Source organism: Rattus norvegicus, chromosome 1 (assembly GCF_036323735.1).
Source record: "Rattus norvegicus strain BN/NHsdMcwi chromosome 1, GRCr8, whole genome shotgun sequence".
Taxonomy (NCBI): Eukaryota; Metazoa; Chordata; class Mammalia; order Rodentia; family Muridae; genus Rattus; species Rattus norvegicus.
The window spans coordinates 161,061,186-161,082,136 of NC_086019.1; the positions used below are offsets into that span (position 1 = coordinate 161,061,186).

General features: G+C 48.0%; 1 protein-coding gene across 3 annotated transcripts; it reads left to right on the top strand.

Moving 5' to 3' along the window:
* The first annotated feature begins 132 nt into the window (after nt 1–132).
* Nucleotides 133–19,817, top strand: Kctd21 (potassium channel tetramerization domain containing 21). 3 transcript variants are annotated; one of them, XM_006229781.5, is made up of 2 exons: nt 133–192; nt 14,656–19,817. In XM_006229781.5, exon 2 carries the CDS (start codon nt 14,685–14,687, stop codon nt 15,465–15,467), a length of 783 nt encoding a protein of 260 aa, XP_006229843.1. In that variant the 5' UTR covers nt 133–192; nt 14,656–14,684; the 3' UTR covers nt 15,468–19,817. The 3 variants fall into 3 exon arrangements, with proteins under 3 accessions (XP_006229843.1, XP_038943598.1, NP_001102621.1); XM_039087670.2 differs by lacking the exon at nt 133–192 and adding an exon at nt 258–9,786; NM_001109151.1 differs by lacking the exon at nt 133–192 and having other exon boundaries at nt 14,685–15,565.
* The last annotated feature ends 1,134 nt before the right edge of the window (nt 19,818–20,951 follow it).

Genomic DNA, 20,951 nt, shown 5'->3' on the forward strand with positions numbered 1-20,951 from the left:
GGCTGGCTCTCCGCGTAGCCTCCTGGGAGGTGGAGTCCGGGCGGAGCGCGAGGCTCAGGGAGGAGCACGGAGTGGACTACAAGTCCCGGCGGCCAGCACGCGGCCCGGAACGTCCCTCCCCTGCCCCCGCCCGGCCCACCCCCTAGCGAAGCTGCGCTGGCTGGAGGGGAGGCTGCCGAGCGAGGGCAGGAGGTGGGTGCGGTGCGCCGGGGTGGAGGTGTGGGGGGGGTTCTGGACCCAGCGGACGCATACGGGTCTCTCGGGGCAGCTGTCCTGCCGTGAAAGGTCATCTGTCTCAGCCTCGCTGTTCTCATCTGTGAAGTGGGGTAGCCCCGCCCGTGGCCGCGGGGGAGGGGCGCGTTTCGGGGTGGGGGGGGATGGACCGAACTATCTGAGGGGCGGGGCTGGAGAAAAAGACGCTCTGTGGGAGGAGCCTTTGGTGGGCAAGGAGAGGGCGGGGCCTCTAGGTGAGAGGGTGGCCTCTTGTCTGATCAGTTCCAGAGCTGAGGAGTGGGTGCTGGGTTAGGTGGAGGAGCGCAAGGCGGACCACAGGAATGACAGAGACCCTTCCCAGCTCTAGTGAACCCTGGGCGTGTGGATGTACACAGCACCATTCCTTCCATATGACTAGAAATAAAGAGCACATCCCTGGAGTTCAGTGCGTCACACACATACTCATTCTACTTACATCCTGCAATGGCCTCACCATATCTGTTTCCAGGTGAGGAACACACATAAGTGACTTGCCCTAGAAGCCTTCAAAGACCCTGCCTTTTCCTGCCCGTCTGGGGGCCCCACCTATCCAAAGTTGCGCTTCAGGACCTGTGCCCTAGCGTATCCAATGCCAAGCTACAAGGCAACCCTGCCATGGTATCTTCAGGCTGGGGCTGTTTGAAAAACCCTTTGTTTATAATTACCACTGGTGGGAGGAGTGGGAAGACCACAAGAAGAGAAAGTTGAAAGGAGGTGTGGGTGCCTGAGGAAAACCACAGGATGAAGCAGGAGAGTGAGCCAGGGTGGCTAAGGAAAGTCCTGCCTGCGGATGAGGGATGGTGCAGGGACCATCTTCAACAAAGCCTTTCTGTACAAGCAAGGAAATGCCTCAGGTGGGGTGGTTTCTTCTTCTAACCCAGCCCACCCCAGTGCCACCCTGATGGGCACAAATTCCAGTGCCCCCTGTGTGGACTGAGTGGAGCAGCCTGTAAGCCTCTCAGAGATAGGGCAGGACAAGATGACAATCAGCTGTTGGGTGTGAAAGGGTGAAGGGGAAGTCTGCAGGGCTCTGGGCCAAAGTCCTCATCCTGGGGATCACCCTGGGTAAAGCTGGGAAGCTGCTAGTTGATCAGCAGACATCACTCACGTGAACATTGTCATCTTTGAAATTTACCTGCTGCTCTGTCCCTTCCCCAACACAGTGGAAGCCTCCTTTGCCTTTGCAGCAAGGCAGCCCAATTAGACATTGTCCTACACGTTTGATTCCAAATTGAAAGTTCACAGAACTAGTTCAAAATGGAAAGTTTTAAAGTGTTTATCTCCAGGGCAGGGGCAAAAATATTCCTGTTGGCGAACAAGTCAGTATGAGAAGGTGAAAATTAAAGTTAAAAAAAAAAAGTTGTCCCTGCTCCCTGCCCAGCCCTTTTCTGGGGATGGAGAGGGGTTTCCCCACCCCAGAAGGGAGGCCAGGCACCTACTTAGGTTAATTGTGCTAAGTCCTGAGCATAAAGTACTCTGTGGATGCCACATGTAAGGCCTGGCAAAGTCAAGTTTCAGAGGAAGGAAAGGCGTCTTGCTGGTCTATATGGGTATCTATGAGTATATGAGTGTCTATGAGTATATGTATATGAGTATATGAGTGTGTATATATATGAGTATATGTATATATGAGTATATGTATATATGAGTATATGAGTTTATGTATATATGAGTATATGAGTGTATATATATGAGTATATGTATATATGAGTATATGTATATATGAGTATATGTATATATGAGTATATGAGTTTATGTATATATGAGTATATGAGTGTCTATTTCACAAGGCAGCGATGGCTCACCCCTTTAATCCCAGCACTTGGGCAGCAGAAGCAGGCAGATCTCTTGAGTTTGAGGCCAGCCTGGTCTACAGAGTGAATACCAGGACAGTCAGGGCTACACAGAGAACCCCAGTCTTGAAAAAACGGAGAGGGGGAGGGAAAAGAGTAGAAATTAGCGTGTTGCGTAGTGGTCACAGTTTGAACTGTCATGGTTTTCATGGCTACCATCATCTTCCCTCCGAGAACCTACCACAAACACTGACTCTGGCCAAAGACCATATACTGTCCTCTACCCTGAAGCCCACTAGTTCTCCGTGCCCATGCTCAACACACCTTGGCTCCAGAAGTGTCTCTCGATATACACAGCAGGAGTCTCCGTCCTGCCACTTAACAGCAGCAGATTCTAGGCTCAGGAGGAAGCGTCAGAAACAAGGCCCAGACAGCCATATCTCAAATCCTGGATCCCAGAAGGGAAGATGAGCAGGCTGATCCTCTGGGCCAACTCCAATCTAGAAGGACTTCCCACTCAAAAAACTTCTCCTAGCACTCAAAAACTTTGGTCCTAGCTGACTATATCAGCCTCTAAATGCCAAACATATAACAAATTCCAAGTACGGCCTGTGTTCACCTATCCATGCTTAAAGGCATTTGCCTTTACATAGACAAACACACATCTCCCAGCCACTTTAACCTACAAGCCAAGCTTGAGAGCTTGTCCCTGTAGTCCAAGCAGTCAGGATGCTGAGGCAGGAGGATCACTTGAGCCTGAGAGCTCTAGACTGGCTGGGAAGGGTAGCATGAGAACCTGTCACACAAAAGAAAGGAGAGAGAAATGGGAAGAGCGGGCTGAGGGAGGAAGGGAGAGAAGAGACCGTGAATATCTCAGCCAGGCATAGTGGCACATGTCCATGCTCCCAGCACTTGGCACACTAAGCAGAAAGATTGGTTATTGGCCAGCCTGGGGCACATAGTAAGACCTTATCTAGAAATTTTCCTAAATCCTCCAATATATATCCATCTCACAAGAGTGGTGCTTTTCTACATAATTGTAATCTTTCCTTTGGTGTTACCAAATAAGCACTTGGTGTTAATTTTTTTCCAGATTGTTCTTCTCCAAAAACCTTTAGCTATTACCTTTAATGATCCTATCTAGTCAAGATCCACGTACTGTACCTGCTAAACATTTCTTTGAGTGAATCATTTAATCTGAAAAGAGCCATCTTACCTGTTTATATTTGATTAGTTCCTTAATGATTAGATCCTAGCTATTTCTGCTTCTGTGGACTTCTGATTCCATCCTCTTAGAAGGCAGATATCAGGGGCCTTCATGAAGCCATTTGGTTAGTGGTTAATGTCTTGACAGCATACGTCTCCATGGTAACAAGGAAAATGTCTGTGATACATTCTCTAGTGTCCAGTGGTTCTCAACCTGTAGGTCATGACCCCTTCACAGGTCACCATTGGAAAACACATGTGCATCATGATTTCTGGCAGTAGCAAAATTACAGTTATGAAGTAGCAATGCAATAATTTTATGACTGGGGGTCACCACAGCATGAGGAACTGTATTAAAGGGTCACAGCATTGGGAGGGTTGAGAAGCACTGCTCTAGACTATGTGCTCCTTCTCTGCCATATCCATTGATGATCTTTGTCTGAATTATAACACTGGAGGCTACAAACAGTATTCTTCTAATTGTACTATTCCTTCTGTATTAGTTGGTGTTCGTTTTGAGTGGAGGAGTATGTTGAGACTGGGTCTCCAGTAGCCCAGGCTGTCCCTGAACTCCTAGCCTCCCTACCTCTACCTCCAAGTACTGGAAAAGCAGGCCTATAACACTGTGGTGTTAGCGGGAATTGTCCATGTGACAGAACTGAGAATTACCTGGGAGCCAGGCTCTGGGCATGCTCTGGGATTGTCTTGATCATCTTAATTGGCGTGGGGGGTCCGTGATAGCTACTTTCTCCTGCTGTGATAATCACCTTGACCAAGGCAGTTTGTAAAGGAGTTTGTTTGCGCTCATCCAGCAGGATAAGAGTCCATCTTGGCAGTAAGAAGAGCTGAGAGCTCACATCCTGAACTGCAAGTAGGAAGCGGAGAGAGCTGAGTGAGATTGGTGCATAACTTTCATTAAAACCTCAAAGCCTGGGCTGGAGAGATGGCTCAGTGGTTAAGAGCACTGACTGCTCTTCCAGAGGTCCTGAGTTCAATTCCCAGCAACCACATGGTGGCTCACAACCATCTGTAATGAGATCTGATGCCCTCTTCTGGTGTGTCTGAAGACAGCAACAGCGTACTTATATATAATAAAGAAATAAATCTTTAAAAAAACAAAAGCCTCAAAGCCTGCCCCAAGTGACAGACTTCCTCCAGCAAGGCCACACTTCTCAAAATTCTTCCAAACAATAACACCAACTGGAGACTAAATATGCAAACACCTGAGCCTGTGGAAGACATTCCCATCCCATCCACAAGGCCTGTGTTTCTACTTTGTTTGTTTGTTTTTTGGGTGTCGTTTTTTTCCAAGGCAGGGCCTCCCTGTGTAGCTCTGTGGCTTGGGCTACCCTAGAGCTTACTACTTCAACCAGCCTTAAACTCAAGCGAAGCTGCCTCCGGTGCCTTCCCAGTGCTGGGATCAAAGGCGTGTGCCACTACGCTCAGCCGAAAGGCCATCTTAACAGTGGCCGGGACCATTCCCTGACTATACAAATGGAGAAAGGGAACCGAGTGCTTACTGCCCTCTGCTTCTTGACTGTAGATGAGTGTGACCATGTGGTGTGCCACAAACCCCTCAACTCCCCTTCTGTGATGGGCTGCACCTCAAACAGAAGCAAGCTCCTCTTGAGTTCTTTTGGTTAGGATGTTTTATCACAGCGACAGGAAAAGAAGCTAAGACAGCAGCGGGGCCCGCCCACCGCCTGGTATTCCTTTTTATAGAATAGCATTTTCTTCGTTCTCCCTATTCCCTCCTCTCCCCCTCCTCTCTGTTTGCAGTAATAGTATGGACCCATTAAGTGTTTCCAATGTGCCAAAATCTACTATTGTTATTATTTTTGATACTCAAATTATATTAAATCTTGAGGCCAGCTCCCCTATGCATCTAACGTGAACTTATTAGTCTTTGTTCATTATTATCTGGCAAAAGAAGTTCCAGGCCCACCTGGGACTTTTCCTTTAAAAGTCCAGAAAACATCTATTTTTCCAGGAAGTTCTAGTTTCTCCATAAAGACCCATGTAAGTGTGCTCATTGATCATTTCTAGGCTCTCTGAGTGATGAGCCAGAGAGGGAAGAGAGATTTCTACTCAGGCTTAGAGTCGAGACCACGGTTGGTCTTCACTGATAGCACCCAAAAGATTCTGTGTCTCCATTCCTTATCGCTGTTTTAGAACAAAAGTCCTATCTTTTGGTTTGGGCTCAGTAACTTAGTAGTTCAGCAGCACAATCAATCAATCAATCAATCAATCAATCAATGTCTTTTGTTTTCCTCTCAGAAGTATTATAAGCCTTTATTCAAATTCTGTTTATGGTCCTGAATAAAACACTATAGCTTATGGTACTGGACAGGGCATAGCTCAGGAGCCCTCATTTGGAAATCCAGCCAGCCTCCTCTCAGTATGTGGTCTTCAGTAGCTGTCTTCACTGTTCTGGGCTTTGGTTTTATAATTCTAGAATCAGGATAACAGCCCCAGTCCCTCACACTGCTGCTGCGGCATGTTAATGAACTAACCTTCAGGAAATGCCTCAGGGGCTTTCAGCATGCCGTGGACTCTCTCAGGAAGCACTCTCTCTCCGGCCCCTGGCATATGATTGGAGTCAAGTTGAGGCTCCCTGAGGAGAAAATACCTACAGGAGAAAGATCTTCACTTCCGAAGACTGCAGAGTGCACACCCTGCTGGCAGAGTGGCCTGGCCACACAGCCTTCTGATACTTTGAGCCAGTTGTCTAACCTCCTGAGCCTCAGTTTCCCCTTTGTAAAGTGGAGGTAATACTTTCTGTGACATACTGTCATGGAGCTTAAAGGGGCCACCATATTTAACACACCCACAACCAGGTTGACTGCACACGACTACCCTCCTGGAGGCTGCAAGGACTGAGGATTACAGGGTACAGTTCTTACAGAACATCTCAAAGATTTCTATTTCAAGGGTCTTAATTAAATGTTGCAAATCATGACTTTCAGGCCCTAGACTGAAATTGCCCCACAAAACCAGGTAGGGCACCCTGGCCCCACTGTCCTATCAAATGATCTTAAGGATCAAGGCACTACCAGCTCCTAGTTTGATGCTTGTGGTTTGCTCAGAGAGGCTGAGAGGGTGGGGGGTTTTACTGCATTTTGACTGGACAGGCAAACTGGAACTTGCCTCTTGGAAAACCTTCATAAGAGAACTGTTAATCCACATACAGGGCTGCTGTTGGGAACTTGTATTTCCTGATTCAGTTTGCACCCTCATCCATCTTTTGAATCTGACCTTTAAGGACCTGCTTTTTGAGCGTTGCATTTTTCAGTAGACATCCTTGGTTTCTGTTGAAGTAGAAAGGTTTTGATTGCACAGACCTGCACTGTGCAGGAGCTGTTTGTCATCCTGGGGTTTTTTGTTCCCTGGCTTCAGATATGATTGGGCAAAGTTCCACACAGAACGTGAGGATGGGGCATCTCTTGCTTTCATTACACATTGGGGTCTTGTGATAGACAGAAATGAACTGAGGTATGAGATCCAGCATTGGATCCAGATTGCAGTTCCCCCACTGACTGGATATGTGATCTTGAGCTATTTCTTACCCTCTCTGAGCCTCAGTTTTCCTCATCTACAAACTGGAGAGGGTAATAATATTGTAGAAAAAATGAGTTATTAGATGCCCAGAATGGGCTTCAACTTAATACAGAGCAGATGAACAGGAGAAAGCCCATTTTGGTTAGTGTGTACACATTTGGGAGTCCCACAGAAAAAAGACTCTAAGAATTTGTGATTGAAGTTTATACAACATCCTGGAGTAGAGAAAGGAAAAAAATGCTTGAGGCTTCTGGGGGTGGTGGAGAATTATGGCAGAGTGGGGGATGGGGAAAAATGTGTAGTTAATATGGGTTGGCTTCTCATACAGGTGAAAGTCTCAGGTGACCGTGGTCATCTCCGTGCTGCTCTCTTCTGGGTCCTAATGAGTTTCCTCTGTACTTGCAAATTCCCTGCGTAAGAGTGCATCACTCCAGAGCTACTCCTGTGTCTGCACTTTCTCAAAATAACCAAACAGTCAATAAGCCAAAGGGACATGGCGGATCCTGGCTTCATGCAGTCGTACTTGAGAGTGGTGTGTCCCGGACCACTGCGAAAAGGAGAGCATTTAGCACAACAGAATCATTCCTTGTTCTTTTCCACATAACATTATTAAAAGTAGGGCTGAGGACAAAGCACAGTAGTAGAGAAACTGTCTTGACATCCCAAAGTCGTAGATTCTATTACACACACACACACACACACCCCTGAATGAATGATGGAGATACACCTCAGTGTAGAATGCCTGCCTGACATAGGTGAGATTCTAAACTGATCACCACCACCCAGAATGAAAGGAATTAACATGAGTAAAGAGTTGCCAGATGGTAAGTGAGGCCCTGGGACGGGTGGCAGCGCTGGGCCGCCAAGCAGGGTGCAGGGTGGTATTTGAACAAGCTGCTTCAGGAGGTTTCCGACTTTTTAAGGCTATTACACCTTCTGTTGCTTATAGCTTTCATCACCAGTTTTGTCTGTCTGCCTTTCTGCAGTGCTTGGAATGGAAACCAGGATTGAATATATTTGGCAGATACTCATGAGCGATACACTTCAACCCTTTAAAACCACTTTCTGAACCCTGGGCCTTAGATGCCAGGCAAGTACTTTACCCCTGAGATACACCCCCCAGCCCCATCTTACTCACTGTTACATTGCTGTGAACAGACACCATGACCAAGTCAACACTCGTTTATTTATTCATTCATTCATTCATTCATTCATTCATTCAGGTTTTTCGAGACAGGTTTCTTTGTGTAGCCCTAGCTGAGATCCAAGAACTTGCTCTGTAGACCAGGCTGGCCTTGAACTCAGAGATCCCCTGCCTCTACCTTCCCAGTACTGGGATTAAAGGTGCACACCACCACCTGGCTGCAACATTTATTTCAAAAAAGCATTTAGAGGAGAGACAGGGAGAGGCAGAGAAGCCGCCGCGGGAGAGAAGTTGATGTTAAGATTCCATGCTGTACTTTTACAAGTTGTTATGATTGTTTTTAAGGGATGAATGTGTACAGGGCTTTGTATGTTTAGGTGGACAATTTTATCTTATCAACTGGAAAAAAAGCATTTAATTAGGGGCTGGCTTACATTTTCAGAGGGTTAGTTCACTGTTATCATATAAGGGAGTATGTCTGCATGAAGCAGAAAGGGCCCTGGAGCTGAGAGCTTTACATCCTAATTTACATACAACAGGTAGGGAAAGATAGGTAGGGCTTGGGCTCTCTAAACATCAAAGCCACTCCCACTGACACAGTCTTCCAGCAAGGCCACACCTCCTCATCCTTCTAATCCTTTCAAACAGTTCTGCTCCCTGGTGACTAAGCATGCAAATATATGAGCCTATCGACTCATTATCATTCAACGCCCCTCCCCCAAAACCCTACCTTTTCTCTTACACCAATACCAAACATGTCGGATTTCCCCACACACAGTCATTCTCTGACATTGTCTGCCTACAGTTAGTGCAGACCCTACAGGCTCCCAGAGCTCTGCTCTTCCTTCCTCAGAGTCCAGTTACAACTGTAAGTTGTCGTGTGTGCTTCTAACCTGCTAATCAGAGGTCCCAGGACCCCCTACCCAGGCCAGCTGATTGGCAAGAATGTCCTGCAGAATGCATGAAGACAGTCTGCTGAGTGGATTTTTGGCTCTTTGTAGAAGGATAAGTCTGAAAAGACCAGAGTAGGAAGTGCATCTGACTGGGCAAGAGAAAAGACAGCAGCTTCCTTCATTCCCTCTGCCTGCCCCACCCTCCCAGTGCCTGGTTTTGCCAACTCACAGTCCTGTTTGGGTGTTTGTGAAGATTCCAATATTCAAATATGGCTGATTACAGTACTTATCCATGGTGACTGTCACCCTGGTCCCTACTGAAAGGTGAGGGGTGAAAGGTCAATCTTCTGATAGCTGGTGTCTCCGGCGACCAGTCTCTGCCCAGGAGCAGCTACTGACGTAAGCCCTGCTGCTGTGGACAGCTGTTGGTAAGAACTACAGAAGATGCTCCAACACAAGTATTTCAGGAAGCGGGCTGAGAGCGGTAGACACCCAAAGGAGCTTCTGGAGCTTTCCACAGTTAGAACTCTGGACCTACTGTGTGCTAGCCATTCACCACGCAGACATGAGTCCTGTCATTGTTATGAAAGGGCTAGGGGCTCAGAAAATGATTCCCCAGGGTGTGATAGAGTGCTCTGAGTGCTTTGAATTGAAAAAAGAAAACCAAAGCCTCTCTGACTTCCTGCCCTTCTAGCTCCTAACTTTCCTTCCAAGTCCAGGAAGGGGCTTTCTCTGAAGATTCTTTACTTGAGGAAAGACTAAGAATTATCTTAATTGCTCTCTAGCTATTGGCTCCTCAACCCAGAAGATGAACTGAATCACAGAATAGACTAAGGAACACCACACTCAGTGCCCAAACAGATTTTATCACAGGCTGTCACCCGTTCCTCCGGGGAGAGCTCTGAAGGCTCATATTACCTGAGATAACCAGCATCACCTTGTAAGTATCCTTGACACACAACTCGTGGAAGCCCCCAGCCCGTATTCTCACTTGTCACTTGTGGCACTGTATAGACCTCAGTAATCTGACTCTTCTCCGGGGTCTATTTGTGGGACAACTGTGTATTTACATGTTTTCCCTCTTGTAAACCTGCCTACGGTCAGTTTATCAGATAGATTCAATTCCCACCTTCAAAGGGTGGGGCTTTGTCTTCTCTTCCCTTCACTCACAGCCTGTTCTATAATTTTGATTTTAATTTAAAGCACACAGCAGGCGAGTGTCTCCCTTTGGGGTATCATTTTATGGGGTACACACATATAACTGAAACAAAAACTCACCACAAGAGAAGCAGCTGCTCACAGCCCAGTTACTGTATTGATTTCATGGCTCATTAATATGCTATCCCATTCTCAGTTTACAGAGATAGTTTATAGTCAATGAAACTCATTCTTGAGTTATAATATTTAATTTTTGACCACCATGAAATGGAGATGTGCAGAATTTTCATCACTCCGAAATATTCTGTTGTGCCTCTTCATAGCCCACGCCTTCTCCCCAGCCTGGCCACTAGCAGATCCCTCTCTATCTCTAGTTTTTGTCAGAATATTATACAAGTAGAATCATGCTCACTTCTGAGACTGGCCTCTTCCACTTGTGGCAGTGCTTTGTATCTGTATGTTTGAGTGTGCGTGTGTGTGCGCGCGCGTGTGTGTAAAAGTTGCATAATGTATAGTCATACTCTATTATATAACTGTAGCACAATTTGTTTATATTTTAGTAGTTTTCTGGGTTTCTCAGTTCAGATAAGAAACCACTGTAGTCCAACGATGTGGTGAACCTGTGAGTTTTATTAGAGTAACTCACAGGAGCAGAAATGACTCAAAGACATCTGTGTTACCCAAAACCCTTCGTGACAGCTCACAAAAAGCTGAAGCCCACTACTGCACAACCTGTCGGCAGCTTGGTAGGTTGGAAATTATCTCGGGTGACCATGTGATTCGAGCCTCCTCCAGACAGCTTTGCTTGTGGGAGAGATCTGCTCTGCAGTCCTTGTAGTTAACATATGCTTGAAGAGGCCTAGTGAACAGAGTCGGTTTCGGGGACTTCCGGGAGCTTTGGAATTATTTATTTTGGGGGCTTTGCAAGCTTCCCTACAGGATAGAATGTTTCACCTCCCCCTCAGAACATCCTTTTGTTCCCCTCAGTTTTAACATCCTGCCTCTTAAGTGAGCCTCCCTGGAGTCTAAACCTTCCTTCCCAGGTGGATTGTTTATGTCAGAGGAAATTGCCATGGAACAGCTGGTGTCGAACGGTCGTCTTCCACTCCCAGCTGCTGGGACTGCAGGCACATACCGTCACATCCGCGGCTTGTCCTGTTGTTTCTATTCCAAGATTGAGTGTGTTCACCAATACTTGTGAGACAAGGACGTGGTGAGAAGGAAGTCAGGGTTTATTCAAGGGCTGAAACTCTGAGAAGATCCTGATAGGCCATCCCAGGAGCTTCGGCCCATGAAATGACTTCTTATAGACCAGGAAAAGAGATCCGTGGAAACACGGGTGGGAGGGGAGGCTGCCTGCCAAGACAGGGCCTCTCCTTACCCTGGGTGTGTCTTTTCATCTTTAGCCTAGACAGTTTCAGACCCCTGGGAATAATGCCTGTAATTCCCTAGACAAATGCACCGCTTTTCTGAAAATTAACAGCGTTTACACAGTCTAATAAACTGTAGCCCATCAGATGTTCTGCAACACTAGAGAAAGGGCTAGGCGTGGTGGGGGCAGGAGGACCATTTCTCTAGTACTGGGGATTGAACTGAGGTTTTCTGCATGCTAAGAAAGCATTCGTCTAATGAGCCTTGAACTTAGAATTCTCCTGCTTTAGCTCTCAACTAGCAAAGATCACAGGATTGAACCACCAAACTGAGCAAGATTGAAGCCCTCAGAAGAGAGGTTTTTGTTTAGAGAGGACCTGTCTGTGTAACCTTAGCTGACCTGGAACTTGCTATGTAGACCAGGCCGCCCTTGAACTCACAGAAATCTTCCTGTCTCTGCCTCCCTGGGTGCTAGAATTAAAAGTATGGACCACCATGCCCAGTAAGAAGAGAGTTCTTAACATAGGAATTTGGGCAGAGCCTTAACAGATAATCTGGCTTCTAGTTCAGGACATAAACATTGGCAGTAGGAAAGATGGAGAGAGAAAAGGGTAGGGACAGGTGGGCGGGGGTGAGTGCCAGAGCCAGGAATGCAGAGAGAGGTAGGGTTGGGGAGAGAGTGAAAGGTTAAGGTGGAAGTGGTTCGGACAGGGATCAGTGCTTCAGGACCAGAGGAGAATAAAAGACAGAGCCAAGGGAAGATGTGGGGTGTAGACTAGGGAGCAGGCCTGTAACTAAGTTCCTGCAACATTTACAGAAATGGCTTCAAGACACATCATAGTAGTTCTGAAGAATCCAGGCAACCTCCCAGGTCTTGACCTCGGCAAGAAGAGTTCACAGTGGGTCTCGAGCAGACTCCATAGAGGGCTCCCTGGGTAAGGGCCCCCTGTCTCCTTAGTCTACCTCTGCTCCTACCATCTAAAACTGTTGCTTTCCCCAGACAAAAAACAGGAAGTCCTGAAGCCACACTCTGCTACTTTGTGCAATCGGAGGAAGTGTTTAGGTGCTCCCCCCCCCCCAGCTCTCCAGGAAAGCCCGTGTCTCCCACCCTCCCACCCTGACACTTCTGCACTCACCTGGAGGAGACACGGAGTCTTTAGAGCACAGAACTGTCTGAAAATAGAGCCCAGCCCCTCTGGCCCTTGAGCCTGTGGAGCTTTACCTATTCCTAAAGCCTAGGCTTGAAGTCCAGTGTTTTAGAGAGTCAGGGTTGGGAGAGAGGGTGACTTTCTCAAGGATAAAAAAAAAAAAAAAAAAAAAAAAACAAAAACTAAACTAAAATGTCTTAAAAAGAAAGAGGAGACCAGAGTTTGGGAGTGGGAAAGAAGAGAAAGGAGAAAGGAGGTACTACATTAGTTCACCTAATCCAGAGTAACGGTTACCCACTCCTGGGTCCTGCCTGTGTGTGCCTCAACTGTACGCCCAAGCACCAGCCCAGCTGCTGTTTCCAGTCGCTGGCCTCCACCCCTTCCACGGCTGCTCGCCGCCCAGCTCTGTTGAACCTTCCCAATGTCTCACAGCCCATCTGTTCCACGTTTCTGCCAAGAGTTTTGTAACTTGGCCGTGGGCTGGTTGCTCCTCAGACACTCCAGATGGCTAATGCTTTTCTGCAGCATCCCAGCGCCCCATTAGACTGAGAAGGGCTTGAAAGGAAAGGGAACATTTCCCCCACCCAGAGGCACAAAGCGGGTGAGATTCTCCATTCCTCCTGGCTCCATCTCTGGAGAGAAAGGGGGTCTCAAGGAGAAACCCTCTTCAAATAGAGATACACAGAGAAGTGTTCTCTGCCGCTGCTGTCCCATCCCCATACCTCCATGGAGCCAGCTCCCCATCTGGGCAGTAAGTGTGTTTAGCAGGATGTTCCTGCTGTGCGGGACTCATTTCACAGTCTGTCTTGTCAGTACAGTACGCTTTTCACCGTCTCTTGTCTGCCCTCCCCTGACTCGAGCCAGCATGGGTTCTGTAGGGCAGAACTGAGGCCTCTTCCTCCTGGTTTCCCTACCTCCTGTCAGGGTAGTGCTGCTGAGCCCATTCTACAGCTTCCCTGTGGAAGCTGAGAGGGTGTATATAGCTCATGCTCTCCAGAACCTTAAAAAGATTTTAGATCCAAAGCTTCCAGTTAAAGGAGGCTAATGCCCTAGATTCTAGAGGCTGTAAGGCAGTGAGGGGTGGTTTTTACTATCTTTCAAAAATATTTTGTTTATTTGTATTGCATATGTGTGAATATTCTGCCTGCATGTACGTCCGTGCAGTACATCATGTAGTCCCCCCAGGGGCCAGAAGAGGGCGTTAGATTTTCTGGGACTGGAGTTACAGGCAGTTAGCTCAGACAAGATTGCTGACACCTGAGCCCCAGCCCTCTGCAAGAGCAATAAATGCTCTAACTGCCGAGCCACCTCACCTCCACCCAGGGGACACCTGCAGGAAGCAACACCACTGTGCGCTCAGCCTCAGAAGCTGAGGAACGAAATGAGATGAGGGTCTTCACGACAGAGTGGGCGGGTACGGTGGGACGGCCCGCGTGTGTGTGTGTGTGTGTGTGTGTGTGTGTGTGTGTGTGTCCAGAAGACTGTCAATGGGAGGCCAAAAACCAAGTGATCCGTGATAGTTCTGGTAGATAGATGGAAATGGCTCAAGTTACAACCATTTGTAATTTGAAAGAGAAAAAGAATTCTCTCCAGATCAGCACAGGTGCAATGAGAGTACTGAGGCCAATCACAAGGCATTGGTTAAGTACTTCAAAGAGTAGCATTCTCCAGCTGGGAACTTGAGTTTGAATCCTGTCAAAACACCCACTTCTGTAAGCCAGGAATAAGTCTTGGCCCAGCTGTCCTCGTCTGCAATCAGGATGGATAACAGCATTGTCTCTGTCAAAGATGATAGGACCGTTATGTATGCAAATTAATATTCATTTAAAAAATTCAAGGAGTTTCTTTCCCAGACACATTTTCCTTCCTTCCACAGACCAGTGGCTCTCTGGTCTCACTGAGCATTTGAAACTACCAAGGAAGCTTTTCAAAGATTCCTCTGAGTACTAGGACACAGACTGTGCGTATCTTCCCTTGTGAGTAACATGCTCTCCACAGCCCGGTGGTTATCAGCCATTCTCCAGCCATCGGTACACTTTACCCTCTATGTAGGCTTGATCTATGGTTAGGAGTAGGATTGAGACTATGCAGATATGGTTGGGTAATAATCATTTCTCATTTTACCCATCCAGAACTGTTTCCAGGCACCCAGCCTCCTACCATGTCTGACCCCATCACACTGAATGTTGGGGGCAAGCTCTACACAACCTCACTGGCAACCCTGACCAGCTTCCCTGATTCTATGCTGGGTGCCATGTTCAGTGGGAAGATGCCCACCAAGAGGGACAGCCAGGGTAACTGCTTCATCGACCGTGACGGCAAAGTGTTCCGCTATATCCTCAACTTCCTGCGGACCTCTCACCTGGATCTGCCAGAGGACTTCCAGGAGATGGGTCTGCTCCGCAGGGAAGCTGACTTCTACCAGGTACAGCCCCTGATTGAGGCCCTGCAGGAAAAGGAGATAGAACTCTCCAAGGCAGAGAAGAACGCCATGCTCAACATCACACTGAAGCAGCATGTACAAACAGTCCACTTCACCGTGCGCGAGGCACCACAGATCTACAGCCTGTCCTCTTCCAGCATGGAGGTGTTCAATGCCAACATCTTCAGCACATCCTGCCTCTTCCTCAAACTGCTTGGCTCTAAGCTCTTCTACTGCTCCAATGGCAATCTCTCCTCCATCACCAGCCACTTGCAGGACCCTAACCACCTGACTCTTGACTGGGTGGCCAACGTGGAAGGCCTTCCAGAGGAAGAATACACCAAGCAGAACCTCAAAAGGCTGTGGGTGGTCCCTGCCAACAAGCAGATCAACAGCTTCCAGGCCTTTGTGGAGGAGGTGCTGAAGATCGCCCTGAGTGATGGATTCTGCATTGACTCTTCCCATCCACATGCTCTGGACTTTATGAACAATAAGATCATCCGGTTAATAAGGTACAGGTAAAAAGACCCTAGTCACACTGGGGAAGGAGTTCCCAAGGAAGCTCTTGTGAGCTGAGGCTCCGAGGAGAGTGTCTCGCCAGTGGCAGGAGGCGGTGAACTATACTAATCTGCATTAATTGCACAGCAGGACCTGATTCCCCGTGACAAAGTCCACCTTCTGGAATCCACATGTCCTCTGAACAGAACCACCTTTTCTTGCCAGGGGAACTGGCGATGGGTAGCTTGTGGTGACAAGCTAGAAGTCAGCTGAAACATACAAGAAGAACCCACATAGGACCCTCTGGCTAGGACAAAGAGTAGCAGTTTTCTTATGGGTTATCACCTACCACTACTCAGTGCCCTGCTAAACCACCTCCAGAGAGAGCCCTGGTGGCTGACGGGTAGGGTGGAAACAAGAGCCCCTTTTCATTTCCTAGGACACAACATGTACAGCAAACCCCATCACTCCTGCTCTTTGCTCTGAAGGATACGCCCAGGCACCAGGACACCTTTGCCCAAAGGCAACTATATTTAGGTATTTTAGAATGCAATATGTTCCCAGAACCCTTTGTGGTTCCACTCAGGGAGAAAGTTGAGCCATGGCATGGCCTAGGGGAGTAAGTGTCCAGGCTTAGGCAGGAGGGGGTGCCCCTCCTGAAGAGGCTGAACTGAAGGATTCTTGACTTCAGACATTGGTTGTTATCCCTGCAAAGATGTGATAGTGTTGAAGCCGAGAACATGGAAGACGCTTCATGATCCAGCTGTTGCTTGACTCTTGTAGTCCTTGCCCTGTGGATCGCAGGCATCACTGACACCAGTCAGTTTAAACCAATAATACACTGTGAACTCTCAGGGTTGGAAAATGATCCAGTAGTTTCTTAGTTCTTCCCCTTCCTCTAGGATACCCCAGTACATGGTGGTGAGTTCCTCTTCTTGAGTCTCTCCAAGGGGTCACTTTTGCTGGCTTGCATATCCCCCCGAGTGACAGAATGTTCACTGTCCCCAAGGCAGTTCCTACTGTGGTTGAGCACTGCTAGCTATTAGAAAGTTCTTTCAGTATTGACTCCAAATCTGTACTGTGCTAGATCTTGTTGTTAGACCTTCCTTTATACACAGACAAGTGTCCCGGCTTTGACTAGACACTTTGAAGATATTACTCAGAACGAATTCCCCTTTGCAACTTGTCTTTAGCAGAACCCGCTCCTCTCCATCCCTGTAAGTCAAACATCTTTCACATGGCTTCGCTTTGTTCTCAGCCCCCGATTCACCAGCCTTCCCCACCAGCAGGACTCCGCATGCTTCTAATTATTTCTGGCTAGAAGATGATCACTGACTGAGGAGATCTAGGGATTGGGGAAGCAGTTCAGCAAGCAGTGGAGGAGTGCTCTGTAATCCCAGTGCCCTTGCGTAAATGCCCAGCCCCCAACACTTCTCCAAAGAGCGCAGTCCTCCCTGTCGACCTATCCAGTCCTAAGTACCTATGGGCCTTCCTGGGATATATTAAGGACAAGAAACTCCAGGCCACCACTCCCCCAGCAGGTGAGGAACCTCATGGACCTCTAAACTGCACGTTGGGATTCATTCCTGGAGTGACTATAGCTGTAAGAGTCTTATGGCGTCCCTGCCAGAAAAGTGCTCCAGACACAGCTAAGGAAACCTGGAACTGGCATCCATGGGTAGACAGAGCAAAGGGTGAGTGGGGAGTTTACAAAGTTAGAGGCAAAACTTGGTCCTGAGGCAATAAAAGCCTCTCCCTCCCTAATGTGGGACTTGGGAGTCTTTATGTGGCTGTCTTGAGCTGCTGTACCACTGATGCTCTGGAAAGTTCTTCAGAGAACCCAATCAGGACAAGCAGATCTGTGATCATATTCAAGTAAGTCAAGGAAGAAACCTCAGAAATCAACACTGCCCCCCCCTTTCTCCCCATAAAACATTGCTTTCTCCTTTTTTTTTTTTTTTTTTTTTTTTTTTTTGGTGCTTCCTAACCCAATAGCTTGACCTTAGGGCAAGTACAGAACCTGTCAAGCCACTAACATGCTATTGTGACTATACAAGTCACTCGCCTCACTGAGCCACCTCCATTTCTTCATCTGTGAAATGGGCATATAGTAATACATAACCCTACCTACCTCACAGGACTTTTGTGAGGATCAAACAAAATAATGTACGTGAGACTAAACAATAAATGACAGTTACTTTTTGTCTGCTTCCAAAAGGGGAAGTCTTGTTTTAAACCACACGGAGCCAGGTTTGAACTGACTCTGTCGCTTTCTGTCAGATCCTGAGCCATGTCACTGAGCCTCTCTGATTTGTTTCTTCCTTGGGTTAACACCCCTGCACCAGACATTTTAAAAGAGTTGGTAGGAATTCCAGCTGGTCCTGGAACACAGCTCAACTGATGTCATTCCAGTAGGTAATCATGGTGGACCACTGAGCAGGCAGAGTACAGCTAACAAACCTGGAAGTCAGCTTCACGGACAAGCTGTGAGGAAGAAGAGCTTGAGCTTTAGCCATTGATGGAATACGATAGGAATGTACCGGAGGTAGGCAGGTATGTAAGGATGGCTGGCCCTCCCACATAGCCACTGCCCGGGGGAATGATGAGGACAGCAGTGGACAGTGAGTCCAGCCATCTGCCTAGCACAGAGCAGTGTGGGTGGTGCTGTTGCAGTGGGTGTGAGCATGGAGCAGGGCTGGGCTCCTGAGGGAGCTCCCCACACTTAATCTAGCTTTACCCTTGCGGAGGCTTGTCAGCTCTCTGCTCCTGACCTCGGTTGTTCCCACACATGCAGCATGTGGTCAGAAAGGGCGCCAGTGGGAACGCCAAAGCACCTGGATGACCACTGCATGAAGCCTGCCCCCAGCAGGGGCCCTTCGTGCTTGAAGACAGCAGTGGCTGCCTCCTTAGGTACCATCCTCTGGCCTGACATCCTCAGGACCGCCAATGACCCTAAGTCTAAGGAGACCAAGCCTCGTGACCCTGTTTCGCCGCTGGGTCCTATATTAGTAAGGGTTCTCTAGAATCACAGAGAGAATGTCCCTGGCTTGCACCACAGTGTTCCACCTCAGTGCAGCCATCCCCAGCATCTTTTATTAGCCACTAAATGGGCTGAAAATAGCATTTATTAGAATTCACCCAATCTCAGCTTTCTTTTATGAATTATTCCCAACAGGCTGTGTGAGTGGTGGATTAGCCAAGGTCAGCTGTGGCTAGTTTCTTCATGATGACCATCTGTGAAGCCTAGGTCTCCAGGGCCTCAGGGCTGGTGGCAGTGATTGGCAGGGAAATGAGGCCTATCAAAGGGTGGTTTCCAGGTCCTGAAGATCCTAGCTTTAACCACTCCATCTGTCCAGACAGCTGGGTACCCTCATTCTCCTTCAGAACCTTTGGGACAGTGTAGTACAGCCCTAGCAGAAGTCTGGTGACACTGAGGAGAAAGATTGCCCAGTCAACGCTTAAGGAACACTGAACACCCATAGCTCCCAGGTCCCACCTGACCCAAAGGCTGACTGGATGGGCATTGAGGGGGGTGCTGCCAGCCAATCACATGGGTAACAAATCCGAACCATGGGTATCTGACCCTCATCCCTGCTCCCAATTCCCACAGTACTTCTAAGCTTCTGTTAACCATTTTCCAATTCTCTGTCAGCCTAGAGTATTCCAAACCACTCTCTTCCTTCTGCCAGGTGCCCCCTCAGCCTGCCAAGGTCTAAGTTCCCTTTTACCAGGAGCTGGATAAAGGCCTAGTTAAGCCACATTTGAAATCGTCTGGGAGCAAATCCAGCTAAAGAACAAAGGGTGCACTCTCTCCCCAACCCCGGTGTTGTGCTGAATTTATGTAATAGATGCCCTTTGCTAACTCCAAGCTCCTGCATATACAGTTTCCTCCAGAAACATGGGACGTGGTGTGCTCCCTCACGCCTCCGTCTGGCTGCCCCTCTACCTCCTTGTCTTCCCAGCAAGCATCTTCTCATCCCTAGCACTCCGCATGAGGTCCATTTGCTCAACTCCATCAGATGAGTCCTCCCCTGGAGCCACCCTGTCCCTTGGGAATGTTTATCAACATTGTTCCCCCACAGCGTGGTAATGCTAAACCATCAACAGCCACATCTCTGGGGCAGGGCTCTGGTTTGTAGCCTTCACCAGTTGCGGTGGCACAAGTGTGCTCAGGTGATAAACTTCAAGCCACCAATGTGGTATCACTGAAAAGCAGGGAAGAGAGGCACACAGAGTTCTGGAGCCCAGAGTAAGATGTCCCCACTTCTGCCACTCTGTTTTCTAGGGTAAAGGAGCTATGTCTTGCTTTTTAGATCAGAAGTCCACTGTAACTTTAACTGTAGCACAAGCAAAATAAACCAGTCACTAGCTCTATGCTGACTCATCTCATGTCAACTTGACACAGAGTCATCAGAGAGGAGGGAGCCTCAACTGAGAAGATGCCTCCAGAAAATCAGGCTGTATAGCATTTGGGGGAGAGGGGGAAGGGTCGGGAGGTGAGGCAGGGTTTCTCTGTTTAGTTTTGACTGTCCTGGAACTAACTTTGCAAACCAGACTTAGCGTGAACTCAGACATCTGCCTGCCTCTGCCTCCCAAGTGCTGAGATTAAAGCATGCTCCACCAACGCAGGTCACCGTGGCCTTTCTTAGTGACTGGTAGAGAGAGCCCAGCCCATGGCGAATGGTTCTGTCCCTGGGCTCCATAAAAAGCAGGCTGAGCAAGCCAGAATAAGCGAGTCAGTAATCAGCTCTCCTCCATGGCCTCAACATCAGCACCTGCCTTCGGTCTCCTAGCAATTGAGTTTCTGTCCTCACTTCCTTTGTTGAGGAACAGCAATTTGGAAATATGAGCCAAACAAACCTTTTCTCCCCAAATTGTTTTGGTCATTGTATTTCATTGCAGCAATGGGTACCCTAACTAAAACAAGCTCTTTACAGGCGGGAGTTAGCTTTCTAAGATTAGACCTTTGAAAAGGTGGTCGGGCCATGGGTAGAAACTCATGATTGGATGGGTGACCTTCTAAGGGAGGCTGGAGAGGACTCCCTTGCCCTTTCTACCACACAAGAGCACAGTGAAAAGATGGCCATGTATCAGCTAAGAAGTGAGCAGTTCCGCCTCGGATGATAAACATTCCACAAAGGCCTGTGGCTTCCCAGGAGCCTTTAAGAAGTAAGTGGTGGAGGTCCTCAGTTCACTGGAAGGAATTGTGGGTCTATGTCCCTATATCTGCCTGCCTGCCTGCCTGCCTGCCTGTTCGCCTGTCTATATTTTCTTTCTTCCTGACTTGAGATGTACCTTCTTGCTCTAACATGTACTCCTCCCAGATCTATCACCCTCACCACAGGCCCCACTCAAAAGGAAACTTTTTTTTTTGAGACAAGAGCTTTCTATGTAGCCCAGGTTGGCTTCTAATTCAGTGTAAGCCTAGACTTGCCTCCAAGTGACAATCCTCCTGCCTTAGTGTCCTAAATGCTAGGACTACACACGTGAATCATCATATCCAGTTTA

What these genes read in the sequence shown, in the direction of transcription:
- Kctd21 (XM_006229781.5), top strand. Translation starts at nt 14,685, where the DNA reads ATGTCTGACCCCATCACACTGAATGTTGGGGGCAAGCTCTACACAACC.